This window comes from Diabrotica virgifera, chromosome 1, assembly GCF_917563875.1.
Source record: "Diabrotica virgifera virgifera chromosome 1, PGI_DIABVI_V3a".
Taxonomy (NCBI): Eukaryota; Metazoa; Arthropoda; class Insecta; order Coleoptera; family Chrysomelidae; genus Diabrotica; species Diabrotica virgifera.
Window position 1 is genome coordinate 211358270 of NC_065443.1, and position 17086 is coordinate 211375355.

Genomic DNA, 17086 nt, shown 5'->3' on the forward strand with positions numbered 1-17086 from the left:
TTAAATGGATCCCCATCTTCCGCCTCTTCAGAAAGAAACTGGTCTTTACACAACCTCATACATACAAGCAAACGAAATATATTATCACAGGATAAAATTCAGAAATTGTTGCTATTCATTTAAATTTGGTTATAAACGAAAAATAGATATTCATTTACGATGCTAGACCAGATCCACTTTTAGAAGAAACTGGCAAAAATCATGTTGTTTTATCCGTCCAGGATGATGAGGCAGGGTTCGAGTCTGAATCAGATGCTTGGTCTGAAGATTCAGACTCGGATTAAAATATACCACTGAACGCTTTGGTTAAATAATGTACTTTCTACGTTTGAAGTTTCGGTTTTGATACTTTGAATTATTAGATAATTATTATAATTTTTGACCGTATATACGTCATGTTTGTACTTACATCTTAGATATTATTATTATTATTATTTTTACAAGATATATATTTAAACGAGTTTAAAATTCGTATTTTTTTAGGTTTCAAGTCTCAATGAAAAAATATTTAAATCTTCCAAATTTTTCGAATTTTTCCAGTGGTCTGGAAAAAAAACGAAAAAAAACCTGTTTTTTCCCAATTTTTTTCCCGTTTTTTTCAGATATGTTAAATCTCTAGTCGTGCCCATCTCAGTCTCGCTCTTTTTATAAGATATATCATGTCTTTGTTTATCAAATATATATTTCATAGATCTACTTTCTCCTACAGATATCACATTCGCCGTTGCCACCCAATATTGTTCTTAGAGACCTTCGTTGAAAGACGAGAAAAGGTTTTCATCTGCTTTGGTGATGGTTCACGTTTCCGATCTGTATATCAGCAATGGTCAAACAAGTCTTTTGTTTATTGTTAGCTTTGTTATCTAGCATAATTTTTTACATTTTTAGTTGACTCATCATCGTCATCATCTCACTCATCCTGCCTCCTGCGTACAAAGTTAAACATAGTCTATAGTCATAGGGAGTTAAACTCCTTTAACGTCTTTCAGTTCTGTTGGTCTCGAGATTCCTGCCGCCAATGCCCAGCGATTATTTTGATGTCTCCTGTCCATCGTGTAGATGGTCTATTGTCCTTTTCATGATCATTTTTCAGTGCGTCACAAATGATAGGAAAAAGGGTAAGTCCGTGATAATACACATTTATGGCATTTATTCTAACATGACATTTTAGTTAAATCTGACAGTTGTCACATTTTATTTTCAATTTGGAATAAAAACAAATCAAATGTGTTTCTTGCATTTATAAAATGGTATTTTCTTTGATTTGTATAGTCTTATAAATTATACAGATTATATTGGTAATATTATTATCTAATTAAAAAAAAATATTTTTTTAATTATGGCGCCATCTATCGACAACTAAAATAATCACAGAACTAGAAGTAATCACCGACGTGCCTTTTTTTCTGTCACATACAATTTAATGCTTTAGAAAGAAATCGAAAAACTGTGACGCACTGAAAGATGATCATGAGAAAAAGAATATCCCTGCTTTTTCTCTCGGCTCGTGGTCTCCATAATGTAATTTGTTGGGTCCACCGCCCATTATTCATTCTGTCCACATGGCCCACCCAGTTCCAATTCAGCCATGCTATGCGCTCTATGACATCTGTGACGCCTGTTCTTCTTCTTGTCTCCTGATTTATAATCCTGTCTCTTAGAGTCAATCCAAGTAACTATCGTTCTATATTGGGCCCCAGTTTGGTTGCTATGGACTGGGTTAAGGAAAGTGTTTCGGCGCTGTAAGTCGTGATTGGAAGCACACATTGGTCAAATGTAATCTTTTTCAAACAACTTGATATGTTGCTCTTGAAGGTGTCTGATAAAGCTCCATATGTGGGCATTGCTAAAGTGCATTTTTCTTTGTAGTTTACCAGTTTGATTGTCCCTGGCAATTTTGATTTCATGACCTAAGTAACTTCTCTATAGGCGGCATCTAGCTTAGTAAATATACATAGTTCTAATCTCTTTTAAGTTACCTGCTATCAGAACTATGTTGTCCGCTAATCGTAGGCGTGAGAGCATTTCGCCGTCGACTTTGATTCCTTTGGCGTCTCACTCCAATTGTTTGAAAGCATGTTCCAGAACTTCCGTAAAGAGCTTGGTTGTATTATTGAATATGTTTGCTATCAGTTTGGAGTACCGATAACCTATGTATTATATATGGCTTTCCATTTCGTTGTTAAGGTATACCGTATCGAATGCTTTGCGAAAGTCTAGGAAAGCCAGGACCAATGGTCGGTTGTATTCGACATTTAGTAGCCTACTCAACTTAAAATATCGCTTGTTTGCTAGAATTATCCTACGTTTGCTTCATTCTGTGATACAATTCACCTTGGTTACAAGACGTTTAAGTACCTACATGGATTTATTTAATATTTCAAAGCTCGAATTCTTGACGGTTAAATAATGACCAATATTTTTGATCCGGTTGTTGGATATTGATATTACTATTTTCCTTATTTCCTATTTATTTTCAGGTACATATTTCTTGAGAAAGTTGAAAAAGTTTTATAAATCGTCCTATATTAGAGGTAAAACTCACCAAGTGCACTTTTTTGAGATTTTGACAATTTCATCAATTTGAACTCAATACGGTACTGCCCAGCTGTGGAGAAGTCACCTGGGGCTCTAACCCTTCTAATTCCTAAGATAATTTTTGGTACAATTCACTAAGTGCATTATTGTGAATTTCGGTTTCAGGGCAAAACTCATTAAAACGTATTATTGCACTCACTGAATTTTTCCTTTCAATATGGAGTGCAATATTGTGAATTTTGGTTTCAGCGTAAAACACATTAAAACTAATTATTGCACTTAGTGAATTTTTCCTTACAATCTGGAATGCCGAATCGGTAACGAATTTTTCAAACAATACATTAGATAACAATCTATTTTGCGATTAAGCAGGCGACTTGTGTGTTGCATTGTATTGTTGAAACTGTACAAACTGTACATTATATTTGTGTGCATTATCTGTTCGGCGATTCATTAAAGAAATATGAGATTAAATTTCTTTGTAACCGTGATAGCTTACATAAAAGGTAACATAATCTATTTTGCAATTAAGCAGGCGATTTTTGTGGCTGTCATAAATGACGAAAGAATTGCATTTATTTTCGAAGAACGAAACTTATTGTTTTTTTTAAATAATAGACTGTTGTTTTTGATAGTTTGTTTGTTGTAAGTCAGCGAAATTTTATGGAGACAAATTAATTAACTTCTCAATATCCAATAATTGTGTTCAAGGAAAAACTAATCAAGTAAAAAGTGTAGTTAGTGAGTTTTACCTCTAATAGGATATCAATATCCAATAATTGTGTTCATGGAAAAACTCGTTCAGTACAAAAATTTATCTAATATTGATTGTATCATAGTTCCTGTGACGAAATTTAGCTTAAAATATCTGTTTTTATTTATTCTTTAAAGTTCCATTAAAAAATTCCAATATTCAAGTAAGGTGAATTTAAAAAACAATCTGTACCTTTAAATCGATTTTTACCCACTTTCTGAAAAGTGTAGTTAGTGAGTTTTACCTCTAATAGGACGACATATCTCTCATAAAAACTAGTCTTAATTGTACACTAGTTGTTTTACGAAACAGCTTGCATAAACCGAATTAAACTGATAAAGAAGGTTAGGTAATCATTCTTTCTATTATGGTCACTGAATTTAGTTTTGATAGTGAATATTAAACTAAATATAACATGCAATACTTTTTACATTTGGTTAGTCTTATTCTCTTTAGCCTATCCTTGACGAACGTTGGCGATGATCATGGCAATCTATATCTCATCTGCAGCAGCGGGGAAAAGTTGCACGTAATATATTGTGTTAAACCAGGTTCTGAGGTTCTTTAACCAGGATGCTCTTCTTCTTCCTGTACGTCGCTTCTCAAATATTTTTCGGATGGCTTATAGGGGGTATATCTGGATTCACTTCGCATAATGTATCCGAAGTATCCAACTTTCGAGATTTGATGATGGGAGTACCTCTCGGTTCTTATTCATTCTTCCGAGGATCTCCTCACTTGTGATTAGGTCAATCTACGAACTTTTAAGTATTATCCGATATAACCACATCTTAAAGGTTTCCATGCGTTCGGTTAGTATTTAAGATTTTCTTCTCACGTACGATTCATAATGTAATTATATGTCACAAGCGAGTGTTTCACTGTCATGATTGTATGTGATGGAATGTGTGGTATTCTTAAAAATCAATCACATGCCATCATTAAGATTCTACTTAAGAGTAGAAATAATGAATATTTTGCCTTTTTCGACGTTTTTGGAATATCATCTTTATATATTTATTTAAGAAAAGAAATACAAATTGGAAAAGAACCCAATACTATAATTAAATACGCAGATCATGTAATATAATGATATTAACAATTACTACGATTTTTGCCAAATCAGAAATGATATCGACTTGTTTTCCACTTGCTCCAAATACCTTCCTTCAGAGAGTCACTGTCTCTCTGAGTATAAAGGCCGTCGGTTCGGTCGAGCTTTAAAGTGAAATCGCTAGATGGGGCTTCGCCGTGGTAGAGGCTATTTCGGAGAGACGGATATCGATGGGCCTTCTGTCGTCATACAAAGTCGGTGCTTGAAGTATGATACCAGCAGTACCTACCAATACTGCTAGAGTAAAAATCCACAGAAAGAGACGGTCAAGAACCATGGCGACGTACTTCCAGTCTTCCTTGACCTACAAAAAAAAATCAAAAATATAATATAATATTAATCACATGACCGATGCATCAGTCTCAGAACACGAAACAACATGCAACCAGAGAGGCAGAACCAATCATTTTACGAGCAGAAGTAGAGAAGGCTCTTACTCTTAGCCAACTAAGAAACATAAAAGCCCATAGACCAGGGCGCATCTGTAAAAATATTAGTAGGTACATTTGGACGTTAAGAGGTGACTCAAATTTTTTTGCAGAAATTGCTTGAAAATAACTCAAATAATAATATTTGAGTTATCCTCCCTCTCAAAAAGGTCCGGAACATTGTTTAAATAATCAAAATGTCAAAAAATGAAGGAAAAATTCGATTTTTTTCTTCGTTTTTTAATTATAACTTTAAAAGTATTCATTTCCGAGAAAACTTGTACTGACAAAAAAGTTGCGTAATTAAATTTTCTATAATATAGAATTGGTTAAAAATTTAAAAAATAGTTACCCTTGTTGCAAAATAGCAATAATTGCTAAAAAACCATACAAAAACAAGTATTCGCATTTTACGTTTTTCAACCATTTATGCTACACTTAGGACCTTTATGTTTAGTCAGAAAAACTTTATGATACAGTAAAATAATACTGCAAATTTCATTAAGATCGGTTCAACAGATTTTGCAATCCAGCTTTCGCAAAAAAATTCATTTTTTAAAAATGTTACAGGACTAAAAATAAAGCAGATAGCAAGTTGAATTTTTTTTGCTTATAGAAGTGTACTGTACCTTTGATTTGCAATTTGCAAAACTAAAATTGATTAACTACCACGGCGTCAGGAATTTTTTTAAATAAACATTAATTATTGGCCCTACGCGCAGGACAGCGGATAGTTTGCTCTGATTGGGCATTCCAATGACCTTTGATAATGATTGATACATTTTAATTTTTATTACATTTCGATATAAATAAATAAATTTGTTTATTGCAAAATAAAAACACATACTCTATCCTTTGAAATAACACTTTTTTTAGCAAAAACTTTCTTTGTTCATATATTTTTAAACATATGCAATTGTTTAAACAATATTTCACAAACAATAATAAAATTAGTTTGATTTTTGTGGAATTAAAATATTAAAATACAACAAAATATAGAGTAAGAAAATAATATAATCGATAAAGATTGGAAGAAATTTTGGTGGAAATCGAACACCGCTGGCCTGCGCTTAGCACCAAAAATTAATGTTTATTTAAAAAATTTCCTGACGCCGTGGTAATTAATCGATTTTAATGTTGCAAATTGCAAATGAAAGGTACAGTACACTTATATAAGCAAAAAAAAATCAACTTGCTATCTGCTTTATTTTCAGTCCTGCAACATTAAATAAAAATGAATTATTTTTGCGAAAGCTGGATTGCCAAATTTATTTTGCAAAATCTATTAAACCGATCCTAATACAGTGTTGTTTTACTATATCATAAAGTTTTTCTGGGTAAAATATGAAGGTCCTAAGTGTAGCATAAATGGCTGAAAAACGTAAAAGGCAAATACTTGTTTTTGTATGTTTTTTTTCGCAATTATTGCTATTTTGCAACAAGGGTGACTATTTCTTAAATTTTTAACTAATTCTATATTATAGGAAATTTAATTACGCAACTTTTATGTTAATACAACGTTTCTCAGAAATAAATAGTTTTAAAGTTATAATCAAAAAACCAATAAAAAAATCGAATGTTTCCTTCATATTTTGACATTTTGATTATTTAAACAATGTTCCGGACCATTTTGAGTGTGAGGATAACTCAAATTATTTAAGTTATTTTCAAGCAATTTCTGCAAAAAAATTTGAGTCACCTCTCAACGTCTATCTCAAAACAGATGCGCCCTGGACTACCAGGGATCGATGGCATACCACCGAAGAAGACTCTAAAAATAATAGGTGAGATTGGCGTAGATTTAATACTGGATATGTGCAACACGATATGGATCACAGGTGAATGACTTGGTGGCTAGAGAGTACCTAACCACCTGTGGTAAGGTTAAGAATCTTACAAATGTCTTACAAAATCTTAAGAATCTCAAAATATTAAAGAAATCACGAAATACTATATTTAATTATAGAAACTCAAAACATTGAATTAACTTTGTTTACTTTGAAACTAGAGCGCATCACATAATACTGTATGCGTGCCGATGACACAGTGGTTTTTCTGTTAACGTAGCAATAGTATACACACATTGTATAATACAAACTTGACCCAGAAAGAACGGTTTGTTGATATAAATAGAAGCAGGCGGAAGGATCTGACAATTATTATTAGAATACGATAACCCAGGGCCGCATTTAGGTCAATTGACGCCCTAGGCAATTCTCTAGTAGCCACCCTTCAAACATGTACCATTTTTACGAAAAAAAAATTGCAAGCAGAATTTTTTATTTAAATAAGAATACATTAAAAATGGATTTAAACTACGATGTTTATACATATAACAGAAAAAAATCATTCCAGTTCGATCACATCAGAGATCTTTCTTGATCTTTCTTTGGCAAAATCATCTATAATGCCATCATAATTTATCGCCTTTGTTACGTCACTTTACGATACATTTTTAAGACGTTCTGGCGTCATACTTGATCAGAAATTATTTTTAATTTTTGATATTTTCAAAAATGACCTTTCAGCGGACACGTTACACGTTGGCAACTCGGATGCACAAATAAATGCGCCAAGCAAGGTCAAAATCAGGGAAATATCTTTCAATCCACTCTTCTTTAAATATTTAGATATGTCAATTGGTTTTTTATTGTGGTATCCAAATGACCCTTTAAGTGAATGCATTTATGTATGAATGATGTATCTAAGTCGTCTTTATAAATTTGTATCAGATTTTCACCTTCTTTAATAATTTCTTCATTGTTTAATTTTGGCAAATCTGTTACAACACGAAAACGTTGACAAATAAGTCGATAAGATTCCAGACGTTCATTCAGGTCTCTTATCAGAGTGTCGATTATAATATAGAATGTGTGGATTTTCATCACATTACTAGCTGAAAAGTTTAGTTCATCATAGGCATCCTCATTAAATTGAATTTCTCTTTTTCTCTTTCTTATTTCTTTATATGTTTTATTTGGGCACAATTTTTTGGCTTCCTCTTCATAAATGGCAAAATTATTTGTGATCAAGGTAAAATAATTTGAAAGAGCTTCATACTCTTTAACGATAGAACCCAGATCCTTTGCAGGGATGTGGACATACTTATTGGATAGGTTCACTCTTTCAAAAATATGTTGCCAATTGACAGCTCATAAAGCCATTTCAAAAGTGTTAATAGAAAGTGCTTGATGTTTCACAGCTGTAGTGTTTGACATTCGTCGTTAGAGATATTAAAAAGCGCATTTTTTATTTCGCTGAAGCTAGTGTATAACGCTTTAGTTGCGTCCGCCCTTGCGGACCACCTAGTTTCACTAAGAGATTTCACAACAAGTGATTTTACGTTGACATTAAGTCTACTGCCAATAATGTCAAAACTTCTTGAAAAGCTGTTACTTAAAAGAATTATGAGTGACATAGAATTCCAAAACTGGATCCCAGAACACCAGTTTGGATTCCGGCAAGGTCATTCTACAGTGCAACAATGCCATCGCATATCAAATGTAATTAATTAAGCTTTGGACAATAAACAGTATTGCACAGCAGCCTTTCTAGACATCAGCCAAGCATTTGATAAGGTATGGCACCCAGGATTACTTTATAAAATCAAAAAATCCCTACCCAACAAATACTTTGACTTATTAGAATCATATCTAAATCACAGAGAATTTGAAACTAAAGTGGAGGATGAACTATCAAACCGTAACAAAATTCAATCAGGAGTCCCACAAGGTAGTATACTGGGTCCACTTCTTTATGTACTGTACACATCCGATTTACCAACCTCTCCACAAACCACCATTGGAACTTTCGCTGATGACACAGCAATATTTGCAACTGAAGAGGATCCAAGAGCTGCAGTATTAAAATTTCAAGAACACCTAGACCAAATTGGACAGTGGTTAAAGAAATGGAAAATAAAAGCGAATGAAACTAAGTCAACACATATAACTTTCACACTAAGGAAAGACCAATGTCCAAATATTAGCCTTAATCAAGTCAACATACCACAACAGAATATCATCAAATACCTGGGGCTACATCTTGATTCTAAATTAAACTGGAAACAACACATTTTAGAGAAGAAGAAACAAATTGAGTTGAGAGTGAAAGAAATTAATTGGCTTATAGGTAGAAAATCTCGACTCTCAATTGAGAACAAACTGCTGATTTATAAAACAGTCATCAAACCTATATGGACGTATGGTATAGAACTATGGAGTTGTGCCAGCAAATCAAACACCAAAATTATCCAAAGAACTCAATAAAAAATTCTACGCACCATTGCAAATGTCCCGTAGTACATTTCCAACCAAACCCTTCATAGAGACCTAAACGTCCCGTTAGTCAGCACAGTAATTCAAGAAAGAGCCAACAGACACCATGAGAAATTGGAAGGCCATCCCAACCAATTAATATTACCATTACTGCAGCCACGAAACAACAGAAGATTGCGAAGATTATGGCCCATAGATCTTCGCTGAAACTGAGGTGAAACCGCTGGGTGATGTACCTCATAACGCCATTTTAGTGTACAATACTACATTGATATAAGTTATTGTACTTGTTATCAAATTAACTCATAGAATATGTAATTCTGATTGTGAATAAATGCTTACAAATATATATATATATATATATATATATATATATATATATATATATATATATATATATATATATACAGAGAGAGTCTGTAAAGTGGAATAAATTCAATATCTCAAATACTAATTCTTTTTTTTGGAAAATGCTCAGACCCGTCGATTAGTATTTCAAATTGTCCTTTTTACCATTCAATAATAATGTATACAGGGTGTCCCAATTTAGAGATATGACGTCATCGTCGATTTTCTTAAATGGCAACACTGTCATTTTGATAGCTAATTTGATAGGGTTTGTAAAGTTATACATAACTGCAAAATATCAAATTTTTATTCTCTACCATTTACAAGATAATAGAAAATAACAAAGTTATATCTGTAATTTGGAATATATTCAATAATTAAAATACTGTTTTTTTGAAAAATGCTCAGACCCGTCGATTAGTATATCAAATGGTCCTTTTTGACATATAATAATAATGTATACAGGGTGTCCCAATTTAGAGATATGACGTCATCGTTGATTTTCTTAAATGGCAACACTGTCATTTTGATAGCTATTTTGATAGGGTGTGTAAAGTTATACACAACTGCAAAATTTCAAATTTGTATTCTCTACCATTTAGATGATAATAAAAAATAACAAAGTTATGAAAAAGAAGTAATCAACTAATAATTGAATTTAATTATTTCAATAAATTAAGCAAAAACTCATAATGTTGCCCTCAATTATTGTCAAATTGTCAATGGGCAACGTTATGAGCATTTGCTTAATTGAAATAAATAAATTCAATTATTATTTGATTACTTCTTGTTCTTCATAACTTTGTTATTTTTTATTATCTTGTAAATGGTAGGGAATAAAATTTTGAAATTTTTCAGATGTGTATAACTTTACACACGCTATCAAAATAGCTATCAAAATGATAGTGTTGCCATTTAAGAAAATCAACGATGACGTCATATCTCTAAATTGGGACACCTTGTATACATTATTATTATATGTCAAAAATGACAATTTGATATACTAATCGACGGGTCTGAGCATTTTTCAAAAAAACAGTTAGTATTTTAATTATTGAATATATTCCAAATTATAGATATAACTTTGTTATTTTCTATTATCTTGTAAATGGTAGAGAATAAAAATTTGATATTTTGCAGTTATGTATAACGTTACAAACCCTATCAAATTAGCTATCAAAATGACAGTGTTGCCATTTAAGAAAATCGACGATGACGTCATATCTCTAAATTGGGACACCCTGTATACATTTTTATTGAATTTCAAAAAGGACAATTTGAAATACTAGTCGACGGGTCTGAGCATTTTCCAAAAAAACAATTAGTATTTGAGATATTGAATTTATTCCACTTTACAGACTCTCTCTGTATATATATATATATATATATATATATATATATATATATATATATATATATATATATATATATATATATGTTCGAATATGTTGAAAATGTTCGAGTTTGGCAAGCGAGGCGAGAGGTCGTGTGGCAGGTGTATTGGCGATAAGGTAATTTCGAATTCGAAACCTATCACAATAAAAACACCGGTTTTTAAAAGACCTATCGTTATCGATAATCGTTAAACTTAAAAAGCGTTCTTGTGCGAAATAAAAATAAACTTCTAAGTGTATAATAATAATATTTATATTAGTGCTGAGGTTAACATTTAATTTAAAATGGCCAGTGGCGGAACAGGAACAATCCGAAAGGAAACCTATAGAAAGAATGAAGAAATATCTGATAGTGGCGACGAAGAATCTAAGAAGAAAAAATATAAAGAAGATAAATTATATTTTGAAAAGAGTAACCTGACGAGACGAACACCGAATAAAAGCAACGACACAAATGAAGAGATGATAAAAATGATGCGGGAAGTTATGTGGAAAAATGATGAAATGATGGCAGAAATAAGAACCATACGGAAAGACCAAAAAGAAACGATGGAATATATTAAGGAGCTGAAAGAAAAAAACGAAAAATTGGAAGAAGGTTTAAAAATGGCAAACAATAGAATAGAACAATTGGAAAAAGATAGACGGAGAAATAATATAGTATTAAAAGGCCTAACACTAGATGCTACCGACGGAAAGCCTGTAAAGGAGTCAGTAGAACACTTCATAGGAAGAAATCTGAAATTAGAGGTCAGACTGAGAGGAGCGGTGAAGATCGGCGACCAAATCTTTGTAGCAGAAATGGAAAACCTAACGGATAAGATGAGTGTACTAAAAAACAAAGGAAAACTGAAAAATCTACAGGGACAAAAGGTGTATATAGAATCAGATTTAACAAGAAAGGAAAGGGAAATACAAGCAAAAATTAGGAAAATGGCAAAAGAAGAAAAAGACAAAGGTAATACTACGAAGATAGGATATATGAAACTGGAGATTAATGGAAAGGAGTGGAAATGGGACCATAATAAAGAGAAACTTATACTAACTCACAGAAATATCGGGGAAGGGACTTCAAAAAACTAAAAGAAAATAATGAGACCGGACCCACAACAATGACAACCAAGGCAATGAATGGGAAAAGCGATAGGGAAAAAGATGATGCAAAGGTAAACAAGGATGAAAATAGGAAAAAGGGGAAAGCTAGATTGCAGAAAAAAGGAGAGATAAAAATGGGAACATGGAATGTGAGAAGCATCAATGGAAAAGAGGAAGAACTGGTAGAAGATATGATAAGACAAAAAATAGAAATACTAGGAATAACAGAAACGAAGATGAAAGGAAAAGGTCTTAAGAAAATACACAAAGGATATTGGTTACTTTGGGTAGGAGCGGATACAAAAGAGAGAGCAAAAGAAGGAGTCGGGATAATAATTGCACCGAATAGACTACAACACGTTATAGAAGAAACATATGTTAACCAGAGAATATTATCGGTGAAAATTAAACTGATGGACGAAGAAATATGGACAATAATAACAGCCTACGGAGTAAATGAAGATGCAAGAAAGGAAGAGAAAGATAAATTTTTTGAGGAGCTCCAAATGCAAATTGATAATGGGGAAGAAAACATAATTGTAATGGGAGATCTAAACGGTAGAGTCGGAAACAACAACAGCGGAATAGAGGAGTGCATGGGAAAAGAAGGAGAAGAAATGCTAAACAGAAATGGTGAAAGAATAATAGAAATATGTATGGAGAATAAACTAGTTATAACAAATACAAAATTTAAACATAAAGAAGTACACAAATACACGAGAGTACAAGACAGCAGAAACGAAAAATCAATCATAGATTACTTTTTGGTAAGCAGCAACAAATGGAAAAGAGTACAGGATACGAAAGTGAAAAGAGGCTCGGAGATTGGCAGTGACCACCATCTAGTAATAATGAGAATGAGAACAACAGAGGAAAAAGAAGAAAAGAGAAGAAAGGTAGTAAATGAAAAAATAAAAAGTTACAAATTAAAAGAGGAAATATATAAGAAGAAATTCCAAGAAAAATTAGATAATACTTTGAAAGGTAGGGCAAAAAATACAAATATAGAAAAAAAATGGGAATATCTAAAAACCAGCATAATCAAAGCAGCTGAGGAAACTTGCGGGAAAGCAAAAATAGCAAACACTAACATGAGGAGAACAGAATGGTGGACGGAAGAAATACGAGAGAAAATAAAGAACAAAAAAGACAAATGGAAAAGATACCTAAGCACAAAACACCCGGAAGATTACGAAGCATATAAAGAAAAAAGGAAAGAGGTTAAAATAGCGGTGAAAGCAGGAAAGGAAAGGTCATGGGAGATATTTGGACAAAAAATGACAAAAAATTATAGGGAAAACCAAAAACTCTTCTACGGCGCATTAAAACAACTCAGACAAAAGAAAGAGCACACGATGCCGAATATAAAAGACAAGAATGGAAACGTACTAACAGAAGAAAAACAAATAATGGAAAGATGGAGAGAACATTTCAAAGAGCTAACTCATGTAGACAAGGACAACATAGGGGAGATACAAGAAAGGAATGAAGAACAACAAGTGGAATCCATAACAAGAGAGGAATTAGAGAAAGCAATAGAAAGAGTAAAACTGGGCAAAGCACCAGGCAAGGATCATATCACCCCGGAAATGATAAAATTCATGGGGACAGAGGGAATGGATAGCATGAAAGAACTAATGAATGATATCATAAATAGAGCAGAATTACCAAAGGACTGGAAGAAAGACATTATATTACCAATACACAAAAAGGGAGACAAGAGAAACTGTAATAATTACCGAGGTATCACCATATCAAGTATCCCTGGGAAGGTATTAGCAAGAATACTAGAGACAAGAATAAAAACACAAATAGAAACAACTATGGAAGACACACAGTGTGGATTCAGGAAGGACAGAAGCACGCAAGACCTAATATTCACATTAAGACAAGTAAGTGAGAAGGTAATCAAGAAAAATAGAGAGATACATATGTGCTTCATTGACCTGGAAAAGGCGTTTGACAGAATCCGAAGAAAGGACGTTTGGAAGACACTAACAGAAAGGGGAGTCGACAGACACATAATAGAAGTAATAAAGGATATGTACAAAAATAATACAAATACAGTAAGAACCAATAACGAGGAATCCAGAGAATTTTCTACAAGTCAAGGTGTCAAACAGGGATGCGTGCTGAGTCCACTGCTATTCTCAGTGGTACTGGATGAAGCGATAAAGAAAGCCAAGAGAAGAATGAGAAAACTAACATTAGGATACTGGCAAATGAAACAGACTCAACTATCGGAGCTACTATTTGCAGACGACATGGTATTGATAGCAGAAAACAGAGAAGACTTACAGAACAATCTTGAAATCCTAGAAGAAGAACTATCAAACATAAATATGAAAATTAATACAGAGAAAACAAAAACAATGATAATTTCAAATACGAGGAAGACACACGCAATAGAATTAGACGGGAAACAACTAGAGCAAGTGGAATATTTTAAATACCTAGGAGTAATAATCGAATCAAATGGTAAACAAGACATGGAAATAAACGAGAGAATGGGACGAACAGGAAGCTTATTTAACACTATGAAAACAACATTTTTTGGGAAAAAAGGGATACCGGAAAAAGTAAAAACGGCAGTCGTTAAATCAGTAGTTAGACCAACAATCATGTATAGCAGCGAGACATGGACATTGACGGGGAGACAAAAATCCAGAGTCAATGCTATGGAAATGAGGTTCCTGAGGAAAATAGCAAACAGAAAAAGGACAGACAAAATACGAAACGAAACAATTAGACAAAACCTAAAACTAGAACCAATCAATGAAAAAATAGTAGAAGGACAACTTAGATGGTTCGGGCACGTGTGTAGAATGTCGAACGAGAGGCTAACAAAACGAGTGTTCGAAACGAGAGTGCAGGGGAAAAACAAAAGAGGGAGACCAAGAGTTATGTGGGTAGATGAAATCAGGAAAGAAGTCGAGAAGAAGGGATTGACATTGGAAAGTGCAAGAAACCTAGCGCAAGATCGGAAAGCATGGAGACTACAATGCCAAACTCAACTCCACCAGCCTTACACCTAAAGGTAGAAAGGCTTAGGACTAAGTAAGTAAGTATATATATATATATATATATATATATATATATATATATATATATATATATATATGTGGAAGCCGAGAAAAATGTTTATAATTCTTGTAAAAAAATGAAAAAGGAACTGGCGTTCAGACAGGATTCTGCTGCTAAAGATCCTACCAAATTAAGAGAATGTTCAGAGCAAGGTACGTACTCAGCAAGTTTATTGTAATTTTTTATTTTGGTCTGCAGTCCTGAATATTTGCCAGATATATTGAATGCGTTATCATGTGACTGGTCGCGACAATCACTTAAATCAATGGTACTTCCTCTAAGGTCTAAATCACTGTCGATTCCAAAGCAGCAGATTTATGACCTTCAGATGGAATATATTTAATTAATCTTTCAGTCGGCATACCATCACCAGAAACATAGCGAACTAAAAATGCTAGCTGATCAACATAAGACACGTCTGGTGTCGAATCAACAGTTGATTATTATAGAATAGTATTTTTCTTGCTTTAATTCGCCAACAATCGTTCTTCTTACTTTTCTTCCCATCAAAACTATTAGTTCCTCGCTATAGTGTTTGACAGAAAATTACAGTTCCCTTGACCAATATTTCCAAATTTAGTAAGATGCTCGCGTAAAAAAGGATCAAATTCTGCTATGAGTTCTGCTATGAGTTTGAAGCTAACAATATTTAGAGTGTCACCCTGCCCTGACAAAGGAATTAGGAGTAGATTTTAAATGTAATAAAAAACAAACACTTTTATGAGGTACAAAGTTATTAACAACCGAAAATGCGACAATACACTTTTTGAGCACGTTAAGAAGGAGTTCTATAGGAAACTCAAATCCACTGTAGAACGTGCCAATAAATACCAAGCAAAGAAGAAATTTAAGAGTTTTGGAGAAATCAACTTTTCACACCAGTAGCTCTTAAAACGAATGCTGCATGGATCGAAGGTACGACGCACAACTTTCAACACTACAGTACTACTACTCCCCATACTCCTTTACACCTCAAGAAGTCTTAAATATTATCAGAGAGTTTCATAACTGGAAATCTCCTGGACCAGATGGAGTTCAAAACTTCTGACTAAAGAAGATTTTGAGTACTCAAAAAATTACATTTTAAGAACTACAATCAACTTAAGATAATATCGAAGGATCAAAATAAGACCAAAGATCCAGCCAAGTACCGCTGAATTACTTGTCTTTCAACAGTATATAAATTGGTTATATCTTGTGAATCCCAGTGTACCTACAATACTGTCCTCTCAACAAACATCAAAGAGAGGCTCAACAGAAACAATGCGATAAGAGATGAGCTGCAAAGAACAACTTATCATCGACACAGTCATTTCAAACCAGGTATACACAAAAAAAAAAAGAAACTTCTGTACTGCGTTTATTGAATCCAAGACAGTTTTTGACTCAATGCCGCATCAATGGCTAATATATATTAAGAAAATAAAGTCGACGAAAATCTTTCTAAAGTAAATATAGACCAGGGCGCATCTGTAAAATATTAATACATTTGGACGTTGAGAGGTGACTCAAATTTTTTTGCAGAACTTGCTTGAAAATAACTCAAATAATAATATTTGAGTTAGCCTCCTTCTCAAAAAGGTCCGGAACATTGTTCAAATAATCAAAATGTCAAAAAATGAAGGAAAAATTCGATTTTTTTCTTCGTTTTTTGATTATAACTTTAAAAGTATTCATTTCCGAGAAAAGTTGTACTGACACAAAAGTTGCGTAATTAAATTGTCTACAATAGAGAATTGGTTAAAAATTTAAAAAATGGTCACCCTTGTTGCAATAATGGCGAAATAACCATACAAAAACAAGTATTCGCATTTTACGTTTTTCAACCATTTATGCTACACTTAGGACCTTCATATTTCACCCAGAAAAACTATATGATATAATAAAACAATACTGTAAATTTCATTAAGATTTTGCAAAATAAATTTTGCAATCCAGCTTTCGCAAAAAAAATTCATTTTTCAAAATGTTACAGGACTGAAAATAAAGCAGATAGCAAGTTGATTTTTTTTTTGCTTATAGAAGTGTACTGTACCTTTCATTTGCAATTTGCA

General features: G+C 33.0%; 1 protein-coding gene across 1 annotated transcript in view; it reads right to left on the minus strand.

Annotated features, from left to right (window-relative positions):
* Positions 1-553: 553 nt before the first annotated feature.
* The window catches only part of LOC114346273 (acetylcholine receptor subunit alpha-like), a 1182789-nt gene continuing 1166256 nt past the window's right edge, over positions 554-17086 (minus strand). The window contains exon 12 of the mRNA XM_050646983.1: positions 554-4710. Coding sequence (XP_050502940.1) covers positions 4513-4710 — 198 coding nt within the window. The 3' untranslated portion in view covers positions 554-4512. The remainder of the gene's footprint in view (positions 4711-17086) is intronic.